Source organism: Ixodes scapularis, unplaced genomic scaffold (assembly GCF_016920785.2).
Source record: "Ixodes scapularis isolate PalLabHiFi unplaced genomic scaffold, ASM1692078v2 PGA_scaffold6__148_contigs__length_123643588, whole genome shotgun sequence".
NCBI lineage: Eukaryota > Metazoa > Arthropoda > Arachnida > Ixodida > Ixodidae > Ixodes > Ixodes scapularis.
Window position 1 is genome coordinate 106,598,098 of NW_024609881.1, and position 24,030 is coordinate 106,622,127.

The 24,030-nt window shown below is 44.9% G+C and overlaps 2 protein-coding genes across 2 annotated transcripts; one reads left to right on the top strand and one right to left on the bottom strand.

The window, feature by feature from the left end:
* Positions 1 to 246: 246 nt before the first annotated feature.
* Positions 247 to 3,757, bottom strand: LOC8038229. The gene is made up of 3 exons (XM_040220866.3): positions 3,597 to 3,757; positions 2,066 to 2,164; positions 247 to 388 (listed from the first exon to the last, which is right to left on the bottom strand). Exons 1-3 carry the CDS (start codon positions 3,693 to 3,695, stop codon positions 275 to 277), a joined length of 312 nt encoding a protein of 103 aa, XP_040076800.3. The 5' UTR covers positions 3,696 to 3,757; the 3' UTR covers positions 247 to 274.
* A 6,357-nt stretch (positions 3,758 to 10,114) lies between these two features.
* LOC115326468 lies at positions 10,115 to 22,260 on the top strand. Its single transcript, XM_029987342.2, has 4 exons — positions 10,115 to 10,180; positions 19,535 to 19,702; positions 21,310 to 21,393; positions 22,195 to 22,260. The coding sequence occupies exons 1-4, from the start codon at positions 10,115 to 10,117 to the stop codon at positions 22,258 to 22,260; spliced, it is 384 nt and encodes a 127-aa protein (XP_029843202.1).
* Positions 22,261 to 24,030: the final 1,770 nt, after the last annotated feature.

The following is a 24,030-nucleotide window of genomic DNA, read 5'->3' on the forward strand; positions in this document are numbered from 1 at the left end:
GCAGATTTGCAGATGCTCGATAGAATATAATATGTACCGCCCCCCCCCCCCCCCCCCCCACACACACACACAAAAAAAAGAAGTTAGCAGGATTTTCAAAATTTAATAGCCACAGAACAACATATGCTGTCCTGCATAGCTTTCCTCACTGGCAGGAAATGCGGAGCAGAGCTACGCGAGGTGTGCCACAGGGTCGTTGATTTCATCGGCATTTCCGGTGTTTTGTCTATCCAATCATCTGCAGGCCGCGGTGGCCCGTGTAATAGTTGCCGCGTTAGCGAACGATTCTAACTCGAGGGGTCGCGCTGGCGGCCGGCTGGTTGAAGACGGCGACGAAGACCATGAAGCCGTGCAGAAAGTGGACCACCCCACAAGCTAAAGCGATTGCCTGAAAAAAAAAAAAAAGGCAGATGTGGAGTACATTACTCTCCGTTTCAATTTAGGTGCCACCGCAGCCGATAGCACTCTCCGATGAAGCTAATCGAGTAGCCTCAAAAGTGTATTATTACGGGGCCCCTCGTCGACTTTAAGGGTTTGCTATCACTGCGCTAAACCAATCGCACACACGCAAATAAAACTCTGGATCGCGGCGCATTGACTGTGCGTGATTTGTTGACGATGGCAAACGCACAAAGGTGGCGACGCCGTGACAATGCACTTTTGATGCTACTTGATTGGCTCCATCGGATTGCATGGACCAACTGAACTCACTGACGTCACGCCAGTGTGGTGGCGCTGCTGTCGGTACTGCGCATGCGTAGACGCTTCACTTCTCCCGAATTTGGCTTCTGCGCAAGCGCAGTGCCCACACCAGGTGTGGGCATAGCAGGCTTGTTTGGAAACACTGTGTTGGTGTATACCGTCAGCTGCGTTTGAACGCGTAACAAAGTATTATGCGGGACCAATTAGTCTAAATAAAGCTAGAATGGGGTTGATTGGAGTAGGAGCAAAACTTGACTTTGGTGTGATCCGGTGAGGCTAAAGTCACTAGATGCTGGGAAGACAGCACCATTGCCTTCCCTGTCTGCTAGTTAGGTATAATATACTGACATACAAATGACCAAAACCTCGCAAGGCGCTCGGCTGATCGACCGGCGTTGCCATGGAAACCGCCATTTCAGTCCCTGCAAATCTTCCAAATTTGGAGAGGTCGTTCTGAACCGGTCATGCCAAGATCGCTATGAAGCGTCATCGTATACCCAAAAGCGTCCGCCGCCAATATAAACGTCTTTGGCTCTGCGTATCCAACCAACTCATCAATCATGCCAATCACCAGAGATTTCTTGCAATCATATTGTTCTACTTGCATATTTCAGAAAGGGGAATTATTTTTCAGTGTCGTGAAGCACCGACACCGCATCCTGGTGATGGCTCATTTAGAATGGAAAAAGGTCAATGAGAAACTGCGGATTATATGAACCAAAATGGCTACCATTCCTGCGACCAACGCAGGGCGTGGCAAGTCCCGAGCATCTCATTGTCATCTCATTATTGCTCCACAGCCAATGATATTGCAAGGTTCGCCGATAAGAACGCCGAAGGACGAAGCAGGAGGCAAGGAGCATGAACATAAAAGGCATGCCCTGCATTTGTTAAGCTTGACTATAACATTTATCTAAGATAAATGTTCAATCTTCGTTTATGTCCGGGGATGCCAAGTTAACTACAAAATGACAAATAGTCCGAACTTTCTGTGTCTTATGACTCTCGTCCTGTCCCAATAGCTGGCGACACGAGCAAAGTGGCAGAGGTGTCCTGACGCCAGGTGGAGTAAATAAGGCGCCACAGATCACGTGACGTTACGGGGCAATAAAGGAATGGTGTCGCCTACTATCGGCGCACAGAGCTGGCGGGTCAGGATGAAGCTATCCTTTGGCATATATCTGACACATTAACGTGTCGCGTGATGACTGCTCCCCGTGAAATCGGGTTCGATTACACGCTTCGCGCCGGAAGTGACGCCCAGAACATGGTGACCGCCAACGTTGCTTGATGCCAAGGGTCTGTTCACTTCGTATAGAAGGACGTGGTTGCCAGATGCGATGAACAGTTCTCGGAAACTCACCCCAGCGACTCCAGCGAACACTTCGCCCCTGATGTCTGTCAGGAGCCAGCCGCCACTGAGGACGAAGAATCCGCTGCCCACTATGTGGTACAAGAGGAACTGCGACGTCCAGAGAAACAGATGCACCGAAGTAAAAATTAGGGCGGATCATATTTGCATGAACGCTATCAGTTGCCCAAGTTATACTGCTGACAACCCACAAAAACTACCGCCCCTGAAATTGTACAATTCCATGACGAAGTTCTCGTATTGATACCCAATCAATTGTGGTACCATGTTTGGGTAGAGTGGCTGCTACCGCGGAAGTAGAGTACTTTTTGTGCGCGCGTATTTTAGTAAGATGCCTTTTTCCGGATGTTTATTTTGTTTTGAGTGGTGAACAACAGCAACTACGCAAAGCGATTGTTATCTTGGCGCAATTTCAGTGTCACCTCACTGGAGAAAACTAGCATTTCTGGTATCACCGAAGTCTGGTCTCGAGTTCAGTGAATCAATGTAGAGTCAACACGGAAAAATCAACGGGTGAGAAGGTCGATTTTCTAGGGGCTGTTTCTAAGCTTTATTCGGAATCCATTGGGGATAACCTCAATTAATGGCAAATTTAAAGGAATACATTTTTGAATTCCTAAGGTCTTAGCCAAACTAGAAAAACAAACAAACAGTAGTGTGCAACGTAACAAAATGAGCCTTTCAAAACCCGTGTGATGTCCGGGACTTATCCATAGACATCTGTTTTTGCAATCTGTGGGTTATGCTTCAACACGACCTAGATGGGTTTAGGAGGTTTCCAAGGTGTATTACTTGTCTGTTTAACTAGTTCAGACTCTTATACATCGACGGACAACAGAAGTCGCAGACATCCGCGCGCGTAAACTTACTTTTGAGGCCACCCTACAAGTCGGCTTTGCCAGCTTGGAGAGCAACGAACGCAAGTGTCGACTGCAATCTCGCTTGTTTTAATCTTGAGGAGAACTCGCGCGTGCGCATGGCTCTTGGGAAATGTTCGTTTTGTTTTTAAATGCTGGCTCACACAGCACCGTCTTCTTACGTATTCTCACGTTACGTATATAAATCACCGAAACATTCGTGTCTGGAATGTCGCGTGCTAGATCCATCTCTTTGAACTGGTGGAAACGCTCAATGCGAAGCGCGGATGTCCCGGTGGCTTGTGGCGTGAGCACGTGACTGGGTCACGTGACGTGACGCCACGGTGTGGCGTGACTGGCATCACACGACGTCAGATCACGTGACATCAATTTATCCGCGAAATTTAGCGAGAAAATTGTGGCGTCCCGTTGTACCGTGGCGTCACATGATTCCATGACGATCATGACCCGACATCATCGGTTGTCAGATAACGTAACTCCGTGACTGTGCCGTGTGAGCTCAGGTCATGTAACGCTCATTTCCTAAACACAACCCATCAAGTGCTATCGCACCTCCGTTGCATAGTTGAGGGAATGCATCTAAGCCAGGCGACTTTTACGCTGTGGAGGCAACGCTGTTCATTGTTCTGCGTTACAGAACTCACGTAGAGCGAGAGTCGTAGGTGAGTCTGCGTGAAGGGAGACACGATTCCTCCGGCCAGCATCACGGTCGACACGTAGGCGTACGCGAACGACACGACCATGAGCAGGCGGGACGGCGTGGCGACGTTGCTTGACAGCAGAACGCAAGCCAGCACGACAAGAGGCGCTGCCTGAACAAGCAGAGAGTAAAGTCAACCTTTTTGATTACAGAAGAATTGGCAGCAACCTGTAACTCCAAAGTCTCATATAAGTCATGAAATGAAGCATTTAGGGAACAATCGTTTAAGTTTCTTTGGAAGACATCGAACAGTCATTTCGAGAGTGAGGAGGAACCTAAATCTTGTTATCGATTTCCCCGCTAAATATAGCGGGGAAGCGGAATGTTTCTAGGTCACGTCACATAAATTTAATACATTTTTCTGCTAATTTTAGCGGGAACACTGACGGTGTATAGGTCACGTGAAATTAATTTTTCCGCCCAATTTAGCGGGGAAACTGAATTAGCGTTTAGATTACGTGACGTCAATTTTCCCGCTCTGTTTATAGCGTGGAAACTGAATTTACGTATACGTCACGATTTTTACTTTAGCGGGAAATGCGCGGAAGGACGGACGGACAAAATTTTAAATTTGGGATATGTTCCGTAAAAAAAACAAAAAAACTCATGTTTAAAAAAAGAAAAAAAAAAAAAAAGACGCCGAATTTTGCAGTTAGAAAGTAGTCACTAAATAACGTACGCTTAGAGTGTGGACAATTCATTCCCCGATTGCCTTGTAGGCGCCGCCATTTTGTTGCCTATGGTCACTGACAGCTTAAAAGACAAAGAGTGTACCGCGTCCCGAATATTTAATTATCACTCCGCACCCAATCAGATCGCGACATTCGCCGATAAGGACTCTCAATAACCAATCACGAGGCAAGAAGCGTGCGCATCATGAGCCATTGTCGTGCGCTTTCTAAGCGACAGCAAATTCGACGACACCTAGCGGCTAGAGCAGAAAACTGTGGTGGCAGGTGCGCGCGCCAGCCTTCACGAGCGCATCAGATATCCGCAGCGCCTGGTAATCTAAATACGAAGCCGTGAAAGCAGGTTAGAAAACACGCGATGAAAATCGCCAACAGTCCACAGAGAGCTCAATTGGCGATGTTATTGACTTGCGCGACCAAGAGCATCACGGTGGTCTAAGTCCGCGATTGGCCAAAGCAATTGCTTTTTGTAATATTATCACGCATGCCCAATCGCCGGCTCACAGCGAGGCAAATCCTGCCAATCACGTCTAGGCGGATGCAAATCTTGCCCCCTTGACGTCGGGAAAGGGAAGCTTATAAGAGGGTGCCACCGAAATATCTTGGTGCTAATAGCAGAGGAGGAGGACTCTGGCGGTTGTTACGATTTTCCAAAGTGCGACTTCCCGAGCTTTTATTAAACGGTGTATCAGGGAGCTGCAGATCGCTTTTTTCTGTCCCGGCCAGTTCAGAGATCTCTGGATGACGGAAAAACTTTTCCCGGGATTTCAGATAAAGGCTTCCGATAACCAGCAACAATTATTTTAAGCAACAAGATGGCCGACGCGTTTTACTACGAAGCATAACTTGTTTATTAATGGAGGGTATTGATCGTTGTTTTGGCCCTCAGTTGATCGCACAAAAATCCTCACCGAGTTGACTCTAACAATACGTTTACTTTGTGTCGTCAGACGAACGAAATTGAAAACACGCCAAGTGAAATAGGAGTAATGGCCCGTTCACACGCTTGTGTTGGCTTACGGCCGAGTCCTTGTTATCCCTTACAGAGAATTTCCAACTGATCGATGGAGGTGACGAGGTTTACGGGCCGCATTTGCAATACGAGCTGCAAGCAGGTGTCGAAAGCGTTATCGTCTGCGAATGTCTCCGCCTTTTCTCTTGCCTTCCTCCTCGCCAAGCGAAAACGCAGCGCATGCGTACTTGCGACGGATCGCCGCAGGAGGTGCCCGCCATTAAATTGCAAATGCTCCCCCTGGTATGAGATAGACCCTCTCTTCAATCTAGGCTCTCTAGAGAAGACACCGGCACGCTGGAGCCGTACATGAGGAGACCGTGGAACTGCGTTTTGCTAGAGGGAAGGTTTGGCAGTGTTTGCAAGGTCAAATGTACGTACTTTTTATGAGAAACGATCGTTTATAACGTCTCTAGAAGTTTGTAAAAAAAAAAAAATAATGCACAAAAAAAAAAAAAGGAAATATGTTGAAACGCAGAGTGTTCCACGGCTACCCGATAGGTGGCGCCAGTGTGTTCACTCGTCGTATGAGGTTTTAAGAAGTTTTAAGGCACACGGTCGTAAGAAGCAGCAGCAAGTGTGCGAAGCGTGCCTTTAGAGACTTTGCGTGGAATTTGTGCACGCAGAGTGATAAATGAGGATAGGTATCTCACCACTTCGACGATGTTCAGAATTCCGTGCTTTGTGAGATTGTGCGCGGTCTTGGTTGGCGCTTTCGACATCGTCTTCTTTGGGTTCTTCTTTGTGTTCTTGGTTGATTTTATCATCGCTGGAATATCTAGGGAAACAAAATAAAAAGAAAAGGTTGTTTTTGTGTTTAAAAGCTTTATTTTACTTTCTAAATTAGATTTTGGTGGTACGCTACGGTTTTGTCATTTGCTAAATAATGATTATATTTCGACGACTGCAATACTGGGCTCGTTTTCACCTCAAGAAAAAAAAAAGGAGTTTTGCGCATTGTTCTATACACCGAGCGAAGTAGTTCTTACACGATTCGGTCGTTAGAGGAAGAAGCGGTGCTTTTTGCGTCTAAAACGTGTACGTCTTGATAAGATAACAGATCTAGTCTAAAATGCACCTATATATACCTTAATTCTTCACATAAAGTGGGAAATAAGTAATGCTACGCGAAGGCCAGACTTTTTACGAAGGGTATTGAAGTGAAAACGACTATTGGCGAAAATATGTTTTGGTGGAGTCCTCTTATGCTTTCTATTCCTGACGTCACGACCGATATTAGTAGTAGCGAGCGACAAGTTCGATAGCCATCACGCTCCTCAATGAACACCGTCAGGGGCCAACGGTTTTCAATCAATAGGGCGCCCTAGTGTTTTAAAGACCGGTCACTTCGCTGCGTTTCCACAGGAGTTAAGGCATTTTATTTTTTTGCTTTTTCCTCAGGTAAGTTCGCTCTTTGCAAATTTTATAGAAAAGAAAAATGCACCACCTGTGGGCAACGCTGCACAAAATCGCAGCGCGATAGGTTAAGAAACCGAATTTCGCGGTCGATTTAAAGAGCCTGCCCGCTGTTTGGGACACCCATTACATTGCTGTTATTTACGTCGAAAAGAGCAGAAATGATCCTACTCAAGACGGAATGGTGAGCGTTTGGCCTATCTTGGGTGGCCGATCACAGCGACACTTTTGGTCGCGCCTGTCGCCCATAGCGAACAGATGGTCACCGTACACAAGGCTCGCACTTTTGTCACATCAGCGGCCATTGCGAAGGACCTCACTGCTGCACATGAATCTTCCGCAGCATATATTTCACACCACTCAATTTACCTTTCTCGGCAAGAACAAATAGGCATAACGAGCATGACCATTGGTACAAAGCGATGTCTTCACGTCCAAGCCACGTACTTGTGCCTATCAGTATTTAATTATTTATATACGTATATATTCTTTTTTTGCTTCACATGTCCTACTTTTTAACTTTGCACATGCCGTTCAGCTGGAAAACTTTCAGATTTGGGGGGGGGGGGGGGGGTGTAGAAGCTGGGAAAGAACAACAAAGCAACAAGAACAACTGCGACATATGTATGTCCGGAGCCTGCCAAAATCCGGTTTTATTTATCGTTCCAAGACTCACGCGAGGAAGGTGAAGGATAAAAGATCTGTCGGTTTATTCATATGTGAGGCTAAAAGTTTTCATAGGTAGTTTTCACCGGTGGCTATAGCTGAGTCCTATGCTGAGCGCGAGCTTACAATCAGCTTCCACAACGCTTCCGCAACGAACACTTCACACCAGCAAGATTGTAGCTCTTCTAAAAAAAGATAATTAGGGGGTCTCAAAATTTCAAAGAAGAAACTTACCTAAGTAAAAAGTAAAAACAAACAAACAAACACGATATCTGTTTTTTTTTTTTTTTTTGGCTACGGGGACCGTCTGCTAACCGCTCATCGGACCGAAGCCCGACCGCAGTCCACGCTACGACCCAACGGTGCCAGTCAAGTAAGTCCAGAAGTCAATCGCGACGGCACTCGTCTTTCTTGAGCGTTTGCTATCCACAGGCTGAACCAATCACAACCAATCAATCAATCAGTCCATGTCCCATGGTCCCGCGCTTTTTCGGTGCCTGATAAGTTTAGATGGTCATAGCATAGGCGCACAAACGACGAGTGCCATGACCACGACCAACTGGCCATGACGATGCACCTTTGGAGCTATTTGATTCGTTCCATCTGATCGTATGGTGTCGGCTGGATCGATGTCGGTCCTAATTTGAAACCTAGTATCGTAACTATTCGAAATAACGTAAACCCATTCAGGAGTCAGTTAAGGTACTCACCCAGTCAACGCGTCAGCGAAGTATGCAGAACTGGAGAAAACGCGATTCGTTGGAAAGCTTCTTTGTTTTCTGCGCTTTCGTCTCGAGTCACGTTCCTTCCGTATGTGGTGTTTAGGACGAAAATATAATAACACAGCATTTGAACCGGGAACAAGTGAGGAAATATAGGTGAGGCAAAACAAAGATGTGTGTCAGTCACCCATTTTTGGTGAAAACTTTTCAGCGGCGCGGAGAGATCAAAATGCTGTTTTAACGCATACCAGAAGACACGACATTCAATGTGGAATAGGTCTATAGATCTCGCGCTAACGAGAGCTGGATTATTTCAGCATTAAATGAACTAGATATTTTGATTTCCGAATTCAAAATTATGTCGGAATTGAAAAAAAAAAAAAGAAAACTAAAACAAGCCATGTATATAATACATGGCTAAAAATCATCGCTTGCTTCAGTTTCTGAGTTCTACGCTGCATATCACGTTCTGCGCTTTTCTGAGTTCCAGACTAGTGTAAGCTCGCTCTTGTAGGCACGTGAAACTATTGGCGAAGACAAAAGCGATAGAAAAACAACAACAACAACAACAAAAAACGCCAGGAGGCCGTTCGATTGCTGAAAATACTTTTCGTTTTGGTAAGTTTCTTTCGAAATACTCTTAGATATATGTCTGTGCTGCAGCGCAAGTACCTTTAACAGAGGTCCACCCTGCTTTTAGGTTGCGGGGGAGGCCGTAAATTTTCCCGTTTCAACAAAAAAAGAAACAAACAGCAAGACGATAAACATTTGTTGATGTTAAAAATACAAAATTGTATAAAACCGAAGAACACCGATAAACTCGTCCGTTGGTATCAAAAATACAAAATCGGTTAACGCCGTAAAACACTGATTTCTCTAAGTGTTTTTCGCATCTAGGTAAGTGTCATGCTTAGTGCCACAGCGCCGGCTGTTTTTTTAGGTCCAGGTTTAGGTATCGGATTCAGTTTAGGTTTAGGTTAAGGTCTAGGTTTAAGTTTAGGTCAGCCTCGCTATCCGCCGAGCTCCTTCCCTAAATTGCCATGATTGTTCCTCCCAAATACTTCGCGGCAAAATAGGCGCTCCAGATTTCTATAGGGGGTATTCACTGGACGTCATATTTCAGGAAAGTGCTCACAGCGCATGCTCGGGAGCAATGTTTATTTAAGGTCTCCTAAAGAAGACAATCTTGACGGCGTGCAATGTGCGTGTTGAAAGCGTTGTGGAAGCCTGCTGTCAGCACCTGCTCAGCAGCACCGAGCTCAGTTATAGCCGCCAGTGAATACCACCTATTAGCGACGAGATGTTTCGGTGGCGCCCTCGTTTGGTTACCTTTCGTGACGTCATTACCTTGTGTTCAACAAGTTCAATGGTGTTTGTAATGGGCATGGTGGAAGCCTTAAATCATAGCGCTCTCAAAGCAACACTGCCAACACCGTAAACATTGAAGTTCTTACATTCCTCTTATTTCTGTCGATGAGACATCCTTTGCTGACGTCATAGTCAGCATTCGGCCAATTGTGGTGGGCCGACCACAGCGACGCTTTCGATCGCTCACGTCGCCAATAGACCTTCTGCGTTTACCTTCGTCTCCAGTCACACTGGGGGGGGGGGGGGGGGGGGGGGGGAGGGGAGTGCGAAGAAACGCAAGACATTAGGACGTGGAACAAGTACAAAAATATAGAACCGACAAAACAAGAAAGATTGACAGTAGTCATGAAAACGTGAGCACGTTCTAGTTGCCTGGTGAGGGCAAAACAACCTTTTTCCCACATAACGGAAGTTCTGCTATAGGATGGTAATGTCCGCCCCCCCCCCCCCCCCCCCCCCCCCCCCCCACACACACACACACACAAATTTATGAATTTTGAACGGATTTTCTTCGGACATTATATCCTTACAGATGTTATTCTGACCTTCATTTGTTCTTTCCCCAAAGCAGGTCAAATAATCGGAATCTATGGCGGGTCTTTACTTTCGAGAATACACCATGACAACGCACGGGTGGCTCAACGTTCTCGAAGTGGTGAGTTTCTACAGAATAGACCGGACCGAGCAAAGCAAGAGGTTGCATTTGGAAAGAAGTATAACGCACTCCCACTGATGTCCTTACGCTCATATTGTAGTGCTGAGACTAAATATGGTTATGAAACGTTTATTTCAACAATATTGAATTGTAACATATACAAAATATTATTAAGCAGTAGGTTTCACTTTCTTGTGAAACGTCCGCAAAGAAAGGCAGTCCCTGCGCAGCTGAGGCGTCAGTGACACAACGCGCATATAAAGAATTTTTATTCGTTCTAAACCAGAGAAACATACGACACATATGCCATCTTTAACAACCCAGAATATTTAAAAAATATTGCCTCAACGTGACTCTGCTAGTATGGACAATATAGTATACATACAGGGCAAGCGCATGGGTGCACCTACACATGGCGAAAGCTGTCATATGGCGTCGGCAACGTTCATGCAGAGGACGAAAAGATTAAAAATACGAGAAACAGCAAGTTACAATATTTAGTAATTATTGAAGATAAACGCTATTGCATGCCATTTTTTTTCTTCTGAGCATCCACATGTATACAGTTGATAATCTTACTTTCTGGCGCTTGATAGAAACATGTAATAGAAACAACAAGATAACACGCTCGCATTATGTCATGCTCAACAAACATTATACAAACTAATGGATGTGTTTGTGGTGGTAAAAATATTTTATGACTAGATTACTAAAAATGTGTAGCACGTGGGAGATATAGTACTTTTCACCAATCGTGAAAAGTCTAAAGCGAAATTCTACTCAATTTTGTCGCGAACTGTTCGATGACTGACTGCATCGCGGCGTCTTTTTATGGTTGTTTTTTTCGTTGCGCGCACTAGAGGGAGGGAACTTTGGCGTCGGTGTTTTATGCCGTCGAAAAAGAAACCATGGGCCTGCGCTGCCCAGAGGGTGCTGAGAATGGGACTTGTTAGGACTTGTTTTGGGTAGTACAAATTTTAGCGTCTCAAACTGGCACCCATGCAGAAGCGTGCCTGCTCTGGTGCGGAGCGCGAGATCACGATGAAAATACAAAGACAGAACAAAAATTCGAACGCCGTCAAAGCTAAGACGCCGAGAGCGTGAGCCAAGAGATGCCGTTACACGCGTTCCAAAATAGACATCAAAAAGAAAGAAAAAAATTAAAGCGTCGCGACACAGGTGTTGTGACGTCACCACCCAGAGATAAGAGACGCGTGCCCTAGCGGTGGTGTCATGAATTTGGCACTTTCGATTCTCTTGCAACGGTGAGTTTGGCCGATTTCTGGCGTTTAAAGGTGTTTTTGCGTTCTTTAGCACCACATAGAATCGAAAAAACTCGACCAACGTGCTATAAGTAGGGCTATGCTCAATCAGGTGAGCTTGTACTACCCAAAATGAGGGCGCTACAGTTTGTTCAAAGCTTCAGCGCAGGAGGCCTATGCCGCCGGCGCCGTCGAGCCTCGAGTCGGGCCAACTTTGCGCCCCCCCACCCCCCTTAGATGATTAGAGGGGGCGGCTGCCCCCCCCCCCCCCTGCCCCCCGCCCCCCCCCCTGTGCGCACGCCTATGATTTCAAAGCATTGCGGTCTGTACGTCTTATGCTAATTTAACTCCTATTTATAATAATGTAGACAACTTTTCTTCCTTCATAGTCGAGCAGTTAAAAAAAAAAAAAAAACGCAGGGCTTGCGTTTACGCTTCTCGCTTTGTGATTGGTCATTGGCGTTCGAATACTGCAATCTGATTGGCAGTCTGACCATAATGCAATGCTCGGAACTGGCCACGCCCCCGCGTTCTTTATGCTTGCAGTGAGTACATATGCTTTGAATGAAGAGATGTCGAGTAAGAAACGTACCCACAGTGGTCCAAAACAAAAACCAAGAAGGTCGGAAAACTGACCGAATGAATGACACTTTACTTTTTTTTTTGTAGAATTACCTTTTATTTGTTTTTGCGTTGAATTTATATGTGTGAGAGGGCTAAGACCTACGAAGGACTTGCGTGCATTCTCCGATCAAATATTTCCAGGCAATAAACAATAAAAAAAAAACAAAAAAACATCCCAGATAAAAAGAAAAAAAAAAAAGCCGCAATCTTTTGGCGTTTGAATGCCCAACGCGAGACCCTGCTCGAGGGGCAGACGACGCTTCGCTCTGATTGGAGGGAGACGGTGGATAGAGACGAAGGCAGCTATGCTTTCCGTCTACCCACTGATCGAGCCACCTCGGTGGCTCCGAGGCGAGAGCGCCGGCGTACGGATCCCCAGGTGGCGGGTTCGAATCCCGACTGAGGTGCCCGCAATATATAATATAATAATAATAATAACTGTTTATTTCCATTACACCTAATGGTGGAGCCAAGAAAAAAAGCCGCGCTACGCGGCTTGACGAGTTCTTGGCCCCAGTACATTCTGCAGAAGCGTCGGAAATATCAATATACAAAAAAATCGTGCATAATCACAATGAATACGAAAAAAAAACAAAGAAAACAACATGAAACTAGAAAACGCCACTGAGCACCATATAAGTTGACATTCGAAAATCAACACAAAACACACTTTTAAACTAAGAAAAAAGAAATCGCATCAATCTATATATGCAAAATCATGCATGACAGATCGCAATCCACCCAGGCTTAATCTATCTATAAAGACACCTTTAGAATGCAATACATTTAGAAGCTTTGGGATTCGGTATGCTAACATTTCCTTACCAGTGTTTAACCGACACGTTGGTACGTGCCAGTAATCTGGATTACGAATTTGGTATGGTACGATATGTTGTTGCAAAGCAGACAATTCTACCAGGGATGAAGTGTTGTAAAGAAATTCTGTTCTAAGTTTTGTGGATAGCCTATAGTTATAAAGATTGTGAATACTGAGTATATGATAACTTTTAAACAGGTTTTCCGTGTGCGAAAGATAAGGTACGTTTGCAATTACTCGCAACATTCTTTTTTGAAGCAGGTGCACCTTCTCAAGATTAGTTGCAGTGGTAGTACCCCAAACTAACGAACAATAATTTAAATGGGAATAAAATCATGATTTGTATAATAATATTTTAACAGATGTAGGAAGTAAATACCGATGCCGACATATAATACCCACAGTTCTTGACAATTTTTTATTTAAATGTTCAATATGGCTATCCCAGGACATATTCTGGGAAAACACTACTCCAAGTGTTTTAAAATTATCAGTTAATTCAATATTTACCGAGTTTAAAGTAATGGTGTTTATTGGAGGAAGAATTTTATGCTTAGGTCGAAATAGTACGGCTTTAGTTTTACTTGTATTTATTTTTAAAGCGTTCTTTTTTGTCCATACCGATATCTGACCTAACAATAGGTTTACTTTTGACACGAGCTCCTCAGGATCGTCCGCAGCATACAGAAGTGTTGTATCGTCAGCATATATTATCAATTTAGTTGTTTGGTCAATATTCACAATGTCATTTACATATACGTTAAAGAGAAAAGGGCCTAATATACTTCCTTGTGGTACTCCAGAGACTATGGGTTTTATACTGGATGAAAAATTACTACAGCACACATATTGTTTACGATTTTTGAGATATGATTGCAATAAAAGCAGGGCTTGCCCGCGTACTCCATAGCATTCAAGTTTCTGTAATAAAAGCGTGTGGTTCAAATAGTCAAAAGCTTTCGTAAAGTCAATGTAAACTCCCAAGACTAGTTTTCTATCTTCTAGGTTACGTAAAATAAATTCCTTTTCTTCAAGTAACGCAAGCTCAGTGGAACGGTGCTTTCGAAATCCAAACTGGGACTTTGTAATTAGCTGATGCTTATCAAAAAATTTTGAGAGCCGTGTATGAATAAGTTTTTCTAGCCCTTTTGAAAAAACAGGCAGTATGGAAACTGGTCTATAATTATTTATATCATTTTTATCGCCTTTCTTATGCAGCACGGAAACCTTTGCTATTTGCATACGCTCAGGGAATACACCTTCAGATATACACAAGTTAAATATATAAGTCAAATAAGGCATAATTAACTCTAAAACGTATTTTCTGTATCATCTATATCTCTGCTACGAGTGTTATTTGTATATCATCTATATCTCTGCTACGAGTGTTATTTAAATTCATAAATGCTTTAAAAACCTCGGAATCGTCAACCGGATCCAAAAAGATTGAATTTGCACTTCTCTTTTCAATATACCTACAAGCATCATCATCGTAATTTATATTCACTAAATTTACAAAATGGTCATTAAACATATCAGCTAAAGCAGTGTTCTTTATTTCTTCGCCGTTTATATACAACTTCTCTAGGTGTTCATTTCTTTGACTACCCCGTAAAATTGTATTCACTTTTTTCCAAGCGACCTCAACATTTCTAATTGTCGAGGTAAAACTGTTATGGTAATAACGTTCCCTAGCCTTTCGTAATTCTTTTGACAGCTGGTTTCTATAACATTTGAACTTTTTTAAATCATCTTGGTTTCTAGTTTTGTTAAAGTTATGAAATAGCTGATTTTTTATAACAATTTTTGATAAAAGGTTCGGGGTAATCCACGGCTTTCGAATTTTACGCGACGATTTACATATCTTATAGGGGAAATCCTTCGCATAGATCGTCTGAAACCTATTCAAAAAAGTGTTGTATGCTATATTGGGATCAGTCTCTGTTAGAACATCATTCCAACTCGCGCTTACAATATCGTTGCGATACATATCAAGATTGTCAGGCGTTATGTTTTGAAATTTTCTTAATGACCGAATGTCTCGTTTTGGGTGAAGGGCTTTGTTAATGCAAATAAATATCGGGAGATGATCGCTGATCTGGGTGCTAAATATTCCTCCTTTTAGACGTGTATTATCAATATTTGTAATGAAAAGGTCTATTAAGGTTTCTGTGTGAACAGTGATTCGTGTTGGTCTGGTTATCGTATTAAGATATCCGTACGTGGCAAGCAATACTTCAAACTCATTTTTAGGCGTGCTATTAACTAGCATATTGATATTGAAATCCCCCCCCCAATTATCACACTAAAATTATTGTCACTACCGAATCCCAAGAGCCTCTCGAAAAACGTAAAAAAATTCACAATATTGCCATCCGGTGGGCGATAAACAACAGAAATAAGCATATTATCTGCTATGAGAGATAGCACTTCATAGTCTCCAGTGGTAACACAAAAATTTGATAATAATTGAGAGTTAATGTTTTCTTGGACCAATGCGCAAACACCACCCCCGCGACCTGTAGTCCGGTTTAAACAGTAGCTTTTAAAGGACGGCATATGAAATGCATCAGTTTCGTCGGAATACCATGTTTCCGTGAACATAATCACGTTCAACCTAACTGAAAGTTGGCTAAAAAGACATTCGAGTTCCATCGATTTATTTTTAGCCGACCGAACATTTAAGTGAAAAAGTTTGAGTGAAGCCTCAAAACCACCCTCAAGAATTTTTGCAAAGTCAGTCGGAAGCAAGTATGAAGGATCCATCGTAAATTTATTGAAAACCCAATGTGTAAATAAGATCCATGCCAAAAACTACAAACCAATCACTTCCAGGTCGTCTTCACTCCTTATCACAACCGCATCGTCACCATCCTTGCGCCTAGCAAAGATTTTTCCGTTTCTGTGCCAAGTGTATTTGAAACCGTTCGCTTTCGCCCATTCTTTTGTTTTCGCTAGGAATTCCCTGTTTTGTTTAGTCATGTTCTCGTAGATGTACACCCTCATTCCGGTTGCCCTTAGCTTATTCTTCCGGTAGAGCCATGCATCCCTAGTTGTTTGGGATGCAAACCTGACAATGACGCCTGGAATTTTGTCTGGTTTTGATGGCAGTCGGTGAATCGCGGTGATATCGCATCCAGCTAGCTCGGGCACTTCTAGAGTTCGCGCCACTTCATTTACCTTGCTTATAAGGTCTTCGTCATTACTTTTTGCGATGCCGTGGAACTCCAAATTAAGCTTACGGCTTCGCCATTCCATGTCGTGAAGTTCTGCCTTGAGCTTTTTCACTTCCTCCTCCTGATCCTTTTTCTCGATTTCTGCAAGTCTACTTTTCACCTCTTTCATCTCTTTCTTTTGTTCATTCACAGATTTCAGAATTTCATCATACTGAGCAGACATCATGCTGATAGATGCCTCAATGCTCCCAACAGTTTCTTTAAGGTTCAACAGCTCATCTAGCTTTTCGTTCATGCCAGCCAACAGAATTGAAATTGAAATGTCGTCATCCGGTTTTTGTTTACTGACAGCCCCGCCTTTCAACCTTGAGACTCGACAAGTGGGGCATTTCCATGTCTTACGATATGCCTCGCCTTTTGTTTTTAACGTGACTTCGGACACCCCCGCGCAAACACCACAGTGGTAGGAATACTCGCATCCACTACACGAAATAGATTGTTCGGCATTAAGAATTTTCTCTTTGCATTTCAAACACAGTGCGTCAGCCATTACCAGATAAAAACATTCACCAAACAGTAAACACCGCAGGCAGCAGCAGCGACAGAGCTAGAAATGTTTAACGCGAAATAAGTAACGTAAACCAACCTGCAATGATGTAACAGGACAGATTAGCTTGTGCACTGTCGTCTGTCGCCGCTGCTGCCAGAATGCCGAGGTCCGGCGCCTGTGATGATTCTTATGGCACGATGTACCGCTGGCGTCGCCCGTGTCTGGTGTCGTGGGCGTGGCCACACGCTTCAGCTCGTTGCAATCTGGCCACGATAGTCGCTTTTGTTGTGGAGCAAGGCGTCCGACACAGCAGGCAGCACGCTGCAGTTTCACTTGCTTCTAGGATCGGGCACACCGTTGATAAACTGCAATGATGTAACAGGACAGATTAGCTTGTGCACTGTCGTCTGTCGCCGCTGCTGCCAGAATGCCGAGGTCCGGCGCCTGTGATGATTCTTATGGCACGATGTACCGCTGGCGTCGCCCGTGTCTGGTGTCGTGGGCGTGGCCACACGCTTCAGCTCGTTGCAATCTGGCCACGATAGTCGCTTTTGTTGTGGAGCAAGGCGTCCGACACAGCAGGCAGCACGCTGCAGTTTCACTTGCTTCTAGGATCGGGCACACCGTTGATAAACTGCAATGATGTAACAGGACAGATTAGCTTGTGCACTGTCGTCTGTCGCCGCTGCTGCCAGAATGCCGAGGTCCGGCGCCTGTGATGATTCTTATGGCACGATGTACCGCTGGCGTCGCCCGTGTCTGGTGTCGTGGGCGTGGCCACACGCTTCAGCTCGTTGCAATCTGGCCACGATAGTCGCTTTTGTTGTGGAGCAAGGCGTCCGACACAGCAGGCAGCACGCTGCAGTTTCACTTGCTTCTAGGATCGGGCACACCGTTGATAAACTGCAATGATGTAACAGGACAGATTAGCTTGTGCACTGTCGTCTGTCGCCGCTGCTGCCAGAATGACGGAGACTTATTGCGGAGAAGGGGCCATGGTAACCGAACTTTCGGTTGCACGTCAAAAGATCCCCAGGTGGTCGAAATTAATCCTCAGTCCTCCGCTGGGGCGTGCCAGATGCCCGTCGTAGGTTTTGCACGTAAAACCCCCAAATTTGACTTTTTTTGTTACCCACTGATCCTTCCAATCAGAGCTGGGAGCTCTGACGTCATCGCTCGCTCTCAATGCCCTCGTTATCTGCTGAAACATGTGAATGCACTTTCCGCTCTCTGCGTGGATTTCCTTTGCTAAAATTGCGCAGGCACATCTCCCAGATTGCTTAGTATGTTTTCAAATTGGTCAGGTTACCGTTTCTGATAGTGGGGATGGAGCCGACTCCATAAAACGTAACATGAACTGAGTGCTGCAGGAGTAGGCGATCGCATAGATTTTCCTCGTTTTTCTCTATTGTCTAAGAAGAAAATGCATCCTCTCACCGAGATCCCATTTAGAATGTATATTTTAGTGTCAGTCATTAATGCTCTCTGCGATTAAGTTTCGACTAAACCAAAGTGCGATTCATAGAGTGACAGTCGATGTATGGATGTTCTTTGTTTCCTGTCGTTGTCAGTCACGTGGGTTCCGTATGCGGGACGAAAAAATATTCAAACATTTCAACCTGGAATAGGCGAGAAAATATAGGTGAGGCAAAACAAGGACGTGTGACAAGTCACGGATCTTTGGTTAACACCTTCCGGTCGCGTGAAGAGATCAAAACGACGTTTTACCGCATGCCAGAAGTGACGGCATTCAAGATGGCTGCGCCTTTGTGGAAAAGGTGTATACCGACGTGCAATAAAGTTAGGTTTGACGGGTACTCCGCGGCCGCAATCATATACATGGCTTGCACATCACATCATCGCACCATGCTCGTGGTCATTCCTACTTGTTCTTGCCGCGATAGACAAATGCGATGGTGCGAAATATATATTGCAAAATGTACGCGCTCCCAGCAAGGCCACCCAGTGGCCGCTGGTGGGACTTCAGTGCAAGCCATGTATTGGACACGATCTCGAGCTCCAACATCCGAGTGCCACATAGTGCCCTGCCCACCTCTGACCCGGCGCTCGTGTGCAATCGTTCAGTGACATGGCCTGGCCAAAATTGCCCCTTTTGGCCAACAGTTGCCCTGGATAGCTCCCGACCAAAACGCCTCATGCTCATTGCCCTGGGCCGGTTTGCTGGTGAATGCGGGTATCTCTCTCACCAGTTAAAATGGCCGCGAGGGATTTTTATCTAACGTGACCTTGCTCTGTGGGGAGCAAATACCTATGTGGAGCTCAAGTACGTCTGCCTCTTCCGCTGGAATTGCGGTGAAGTTAGAACGCCGCGCTCTGATTGGCTCTGATTGGAAGGGTAGTGGGTAAACCTCAAGGCAGCTCGCATTGAGGTCTGCCCACTATCCTTCCAATCAGAGCCAATCAGAGGTCGCCGTTCTGACATCACTGCAACCCCTCCGCAAGAAGCAGACGTACTTGAGCTCCAGATAGCGTTCTATATGGACGATTCCGCTCAGCGGACGTACGGCTTGCTCGCCGCTTTGTTTAATCCTTGCTTCAAAAGACCGTCCCCTGAAGTAACTTTCCATGTGGTTCGTAGAAAATATACGAATGTGATTAAGTTCACTTACCATTTCGAGCCTGTTCACTCGCTTTCTGCACGCAAAAACGAGCTTGTGTATTCGAAGCGAAGACAGGCTTGCGCCAGCCATTTGCCTAGAAAGCTAGGTCACGTGACCAGTCACATAACCTGAAAATGACCCGCATTCACCAGCAACCGGCCCAGGGCCGGCTTACTGGGGAATGCTACCCTTCGTGATATGTTCGGAACTGTGGACGGTATACGGTCTAAAGAGGGACGCGAACACTTCGACGCGAGGCTCGAGTGGGTTTCTAACGCGGGAAGAGCTTCGTGCGGTGCCGCAGTTGATCGGCGCCTGGCTGTGGTTCCTGTACGGCACCATCGGCACCAACACCGGCACGCAGCAAATGCTGTATGGCTGCGCCTTGGCGTTCACGCTCAATGGATGCGTCTTCTTGGTCTCCTCCCTGCTCAGCCTCCGCTCAGCCGTCATGCTGCCCAAGCTCTTCTACGTATGCAGATCTGTATCTTGTTTATCGCTGTTTACAAACATGAACCGCTGCTTCCGTCCGAAGCAACTTCCTGTCGGTCCGTCTTTGCGAGCCTGCCGAGCTTGCTTATGTCATCAGTGCTACAAAGCATACACGCTACAAGGACTACAAAGTTGGAAATTTAGCGAGGGCCGTCGGCTTAACGATTTAACGTCTTGGAAGAGACAATTTCGTTCACAAGAATACGGTAAAAATTTTGAGCTGATCTATCGGTTTTTGGTTCCTTTGGCGCTGATCTGAAGAATTGGGGGTTCCATGTTTCGTCGACATTTTAAGCAGCTGTGTTAAAGAGGGCTGTGTTAATTATTTTTATGAACCGGAACTTCGCTGGGATGTTAAATACTGGAGAACCACCCTTGGCGTTTGCAAAGAAAGGGGTCCAGTATTCACTGGGCGCCATATTTGTGGGTGCTGTCTAGAGCGCATGGCCAGAACGAGCTCACATTAATAGGCTGCTAAGACCGGCAATCTTGAGGGTGCGGAATGCACGTTAGAAAAGAACTGTGGAAGCTCGCCATCAGCACGCGCTCAGCAGTCGCGCACACAGCTATGGCCGCCAGTGAATACTTCCTATAGGGAGTATTCACTGGCGGCCATATCAGTGTGCGCTGCTGGTGAGCGCTTGCTGACAGCGAGCTTCCGCAGTCCTTTTGGAGCGTGCATTTATCACCATCAAGGTTGCCGGTCTTAGCAGGCTATTAATGTGAGCTCGTTCTGAGCATGCGCTCTAAACATCGCCCTCAAATATGGCGTCTAGTGAATACCTGTGTTCACTGGCGGACGGCTGTGTCCGCCGCTGCTGAGCGCATGCTGCAGATGGCGAGTTTCCCTTTCCAACGAACATTCCACACCATCAAAACTGACGGTTTTATCCGCCTATAGATGTGAGCTCATTCTGGGCATGCGCAGTGAACCAGCGATCTTAGGTTTATCAGTTGACACGCTCCACGAGAGTATGGTGGCTGTTCTCGACGTGCGCGATCGAAAGCGTCGCTGGGATCAGCCTTCCACGATTGGCTGAATGCAGACTATGACGTCAGCAAAGGAATTCTCTTCGACGGAAATAAGTGGAATGGAAGAACTTCAGTTTTGACGGTGTTAGCAACGTTGGTTTCAGAGCGCAATGATTTGAAGCTTCCACTATGCTCATTACAAACACCGTCAAACTTGTTCGCAAGGTAATGACGTAGGGAATCATAGTGGGGCATAGAGCCACTAAATGAGCCGCGCTTAGAGTATCAGTACTCCGTTCCTCGACATTGTTGTGGGCGCCTCCATTTTGGTTCGTATGCAGAGCAGACGCAACTGCCGATCGTGATAATTCGAAAGTGCGACTTCCTCAGCATTAGATTCGGTTTTAGGAAGGTTATGTAATTTTGGTTTGCTCTGTCGCGAACTGTTTAAATATTTAAGGAAGGCAACGAAATTGTCTCCAACTGGAGATCATGGTGGAAGTGGTCAGGCGTGCAACCTTTATTTAGATATGATATTTAGACAGGGTAAAGAAAGGAGCATATGCAGAATACTCTAAGGACTCTAATAAAGTTGAGTTTTTGTGTTTTTTTCAGTACACCCTGTTTCATCTTTTGGCTGCAACCTGTTATATGTTTGGCGGAATTCGCGCCGTGGGTCGCACAGCAGGCGTCGACGGGGTGAGATGTTTACACTTTCATTGCATGATAAAAAATAAAAATACAAAAAAGCAAACAGAGGTCTGTTCTATATTTCGGGTAACAAAGTGTGGGCCAAAGATATGGACATACGGATAGAGCGCAGCGATTGATGTGACGTAGCAAACTACGATTGCCGCTGGGGCGTCAAGGTTGTTGTGAAACCTAGTCATCCTTGATGACAAATTTCCACGTTACTCTTGACGACGTGACACTGCGATTGACTTCTGGAAAACGGGACGCATGGGTATTTTAGAGTCTCATGAACAGCTCGGTCTCGACATAATTAAAACATTATCCTTCTTTTTTTTTTTTTTGCTAAACTCTAAATGGTACAAATCTACTGTGAAAGAAGTTTTGACTGAGTACAAACTGAGTGTACAGCTGCCAGCTGCATTTTTACTTGGTCATTGTACACTTCTTTGAGTACAGGCTGAGAAGAGATCCTTAGCTCAGTCTGAAAATACTGTAACACGACTTTTGATTGGGCTAGTTGGTTTGTATTAGACATGATTAAAATAGCACGAACTTGACAAAAAAAAAAAAAAAAAGGTTACGACAAGACTGCGTGGCGCCGTCCTGTCGTACGTGTGCCTTTTTTGTCCTTGCCAAGTTCGCGCTATTTTAGTCATGCCTGAAAATAGTGATTGGTTGAGGTTTGTCAGGCTGGAGTGGGCACGGACGGCCTTCGAGGAGGCCGTTAAAAATGATGAAATTTCGATTGTCACAATTGTCACAGAACGAATCGCCGTGAACCATATGTTTCATTTCTCTTTATCGCAGGTTACAGCGATCGTGTGCGGAGGATTCCATTTTGTCCACTTTATATACAGCATTATCAAGACTTGACGGAAACACGGGCCTGTCTTGATGGTTACTGACGACGTGCTCAACACCACTCAACGCCTGCAAATCTACTTTTTCTACAGACTATAGGGTGTGGGCCAAACACTATGCCCAATAGACCATTTGCTAAATCCCCCAAGCGCCCCAGCCCGCACTCGAGGAACCATGGGAATGGTGTTCCTTCAGTTCCCCAGTGGTCGGTAATTTCGACCAGTTCTTTGCTTACATACTTTTGAATGTAATTCCGGAGTCATCCCAAATAAGCGTCGTGTAGACTCCAAAGAAATGTCATATCACTTTTAAGATTTTTCGTCAATGTCAGCGTTTTTGATAGTGTGCATTTCATCCACTCTTCGACCTAGCTGAGCTGCGTATGTCTCTTACCATTTTATAATACTCGTACAGCTTCAAAGACGCTTATATCAACTTAAAAACACACACAAAAAATGCTATAAACTGCCTTGCTAACTCCTGGTTTTGGTTATAGTGAATTCTCGGCTTTTTATGCAATTCCTGCCAAAACGAGAAGCACGAGAATAATAATTTTGGAAGACATTTCTGCAGCTCAGTCAGGTTAAAAGGTGAATTGCAGGCACAGTATTAAAAACAAAACAAAAAAACGCTGACCTTGACGGTAAATTTTAAAAAAGTGATATGACAGGTGTTTGGAATCTACACGACGCTTATTCAGGATGACTCCCAATTACACTCAAAAGTGAATAAGCGTTCAATTGGTCGAAATTTCTGATCGCTAGGGGACTGAAGGAACACCGTTCCCATGATTCCACGAGTGCAAGCCCGGGTGCTTGGGGATTTAGCAAGTAGTCGATTGTAATTTTGGCCTTGCCATTGTCTGGACGCGCTTCCGTAGTTCGCAATGATTGGCTTATTCTTCGCTCCGTGTTCAAAATTAGGCGCAGATTTGTTTTAGAGTTTATAAATACAAATATAAATGTATAAAATAAACTATATTGAACACAACAGTGATATTCTTAAATCCCGTCTCTGGCCAATTTTTCCATCGCAACGAAAACGCTAATCAGCATTAGTCATACCATGCACTTGGAAAGACTTTTAGAATGCAGTGCAGAACGAGGGTTAATATATGCATCGTCAGCGTCCAGTCTACTGTTTAAATTACCTAAATAAACTATTTTCTTTGAAATTAGGAATGCCCGGAACGTTCAAATGAAATTCCCTCGCCTTGGATGGATCGCAGAATGTGTTCAGTTTTGGTGTCGGTTTTGCTTCGCTGCCTTCCCATGTATGCGTACCATTCAACACTGTCCACAAAACCTTCACGTTAAATTTAGCAGAGGACAAAGGTCAGTGGTCAAGTGTAGAGCGTAATGCGAAGTCCCGGCTATAAACGAACTCTGATTGAAAGCTGGGATTTATATTTATAATGAAACAATTAAGGTTTTAAAGTGTATTGTTTAATGCCTGGATCAGGCATCTTCGTTCGTTGTGTGAACAGAGACTCAAACGACCGTATATGCACATAGCCACAGGGAAAGGTTACCAACTTGACAGCCCACAATTAACACACACACAGCTCACACAAAACACACCATTCAAACCGCGCTGAACTCACGACTCTATTTTGTATTTCGTATTTTTTTAATTCTACGTGTACAGAAGTTTTTTTGTTCCTTGTCGTTTTCAGCCACGTGAATTCCGTATCTGGTGTGCGACACGAAAAAATAATAAAGCAATTCAACCTGAAATATGTGAGAAAATATAGGCTAGGCAAAACAAGAATGCGTGACAGTC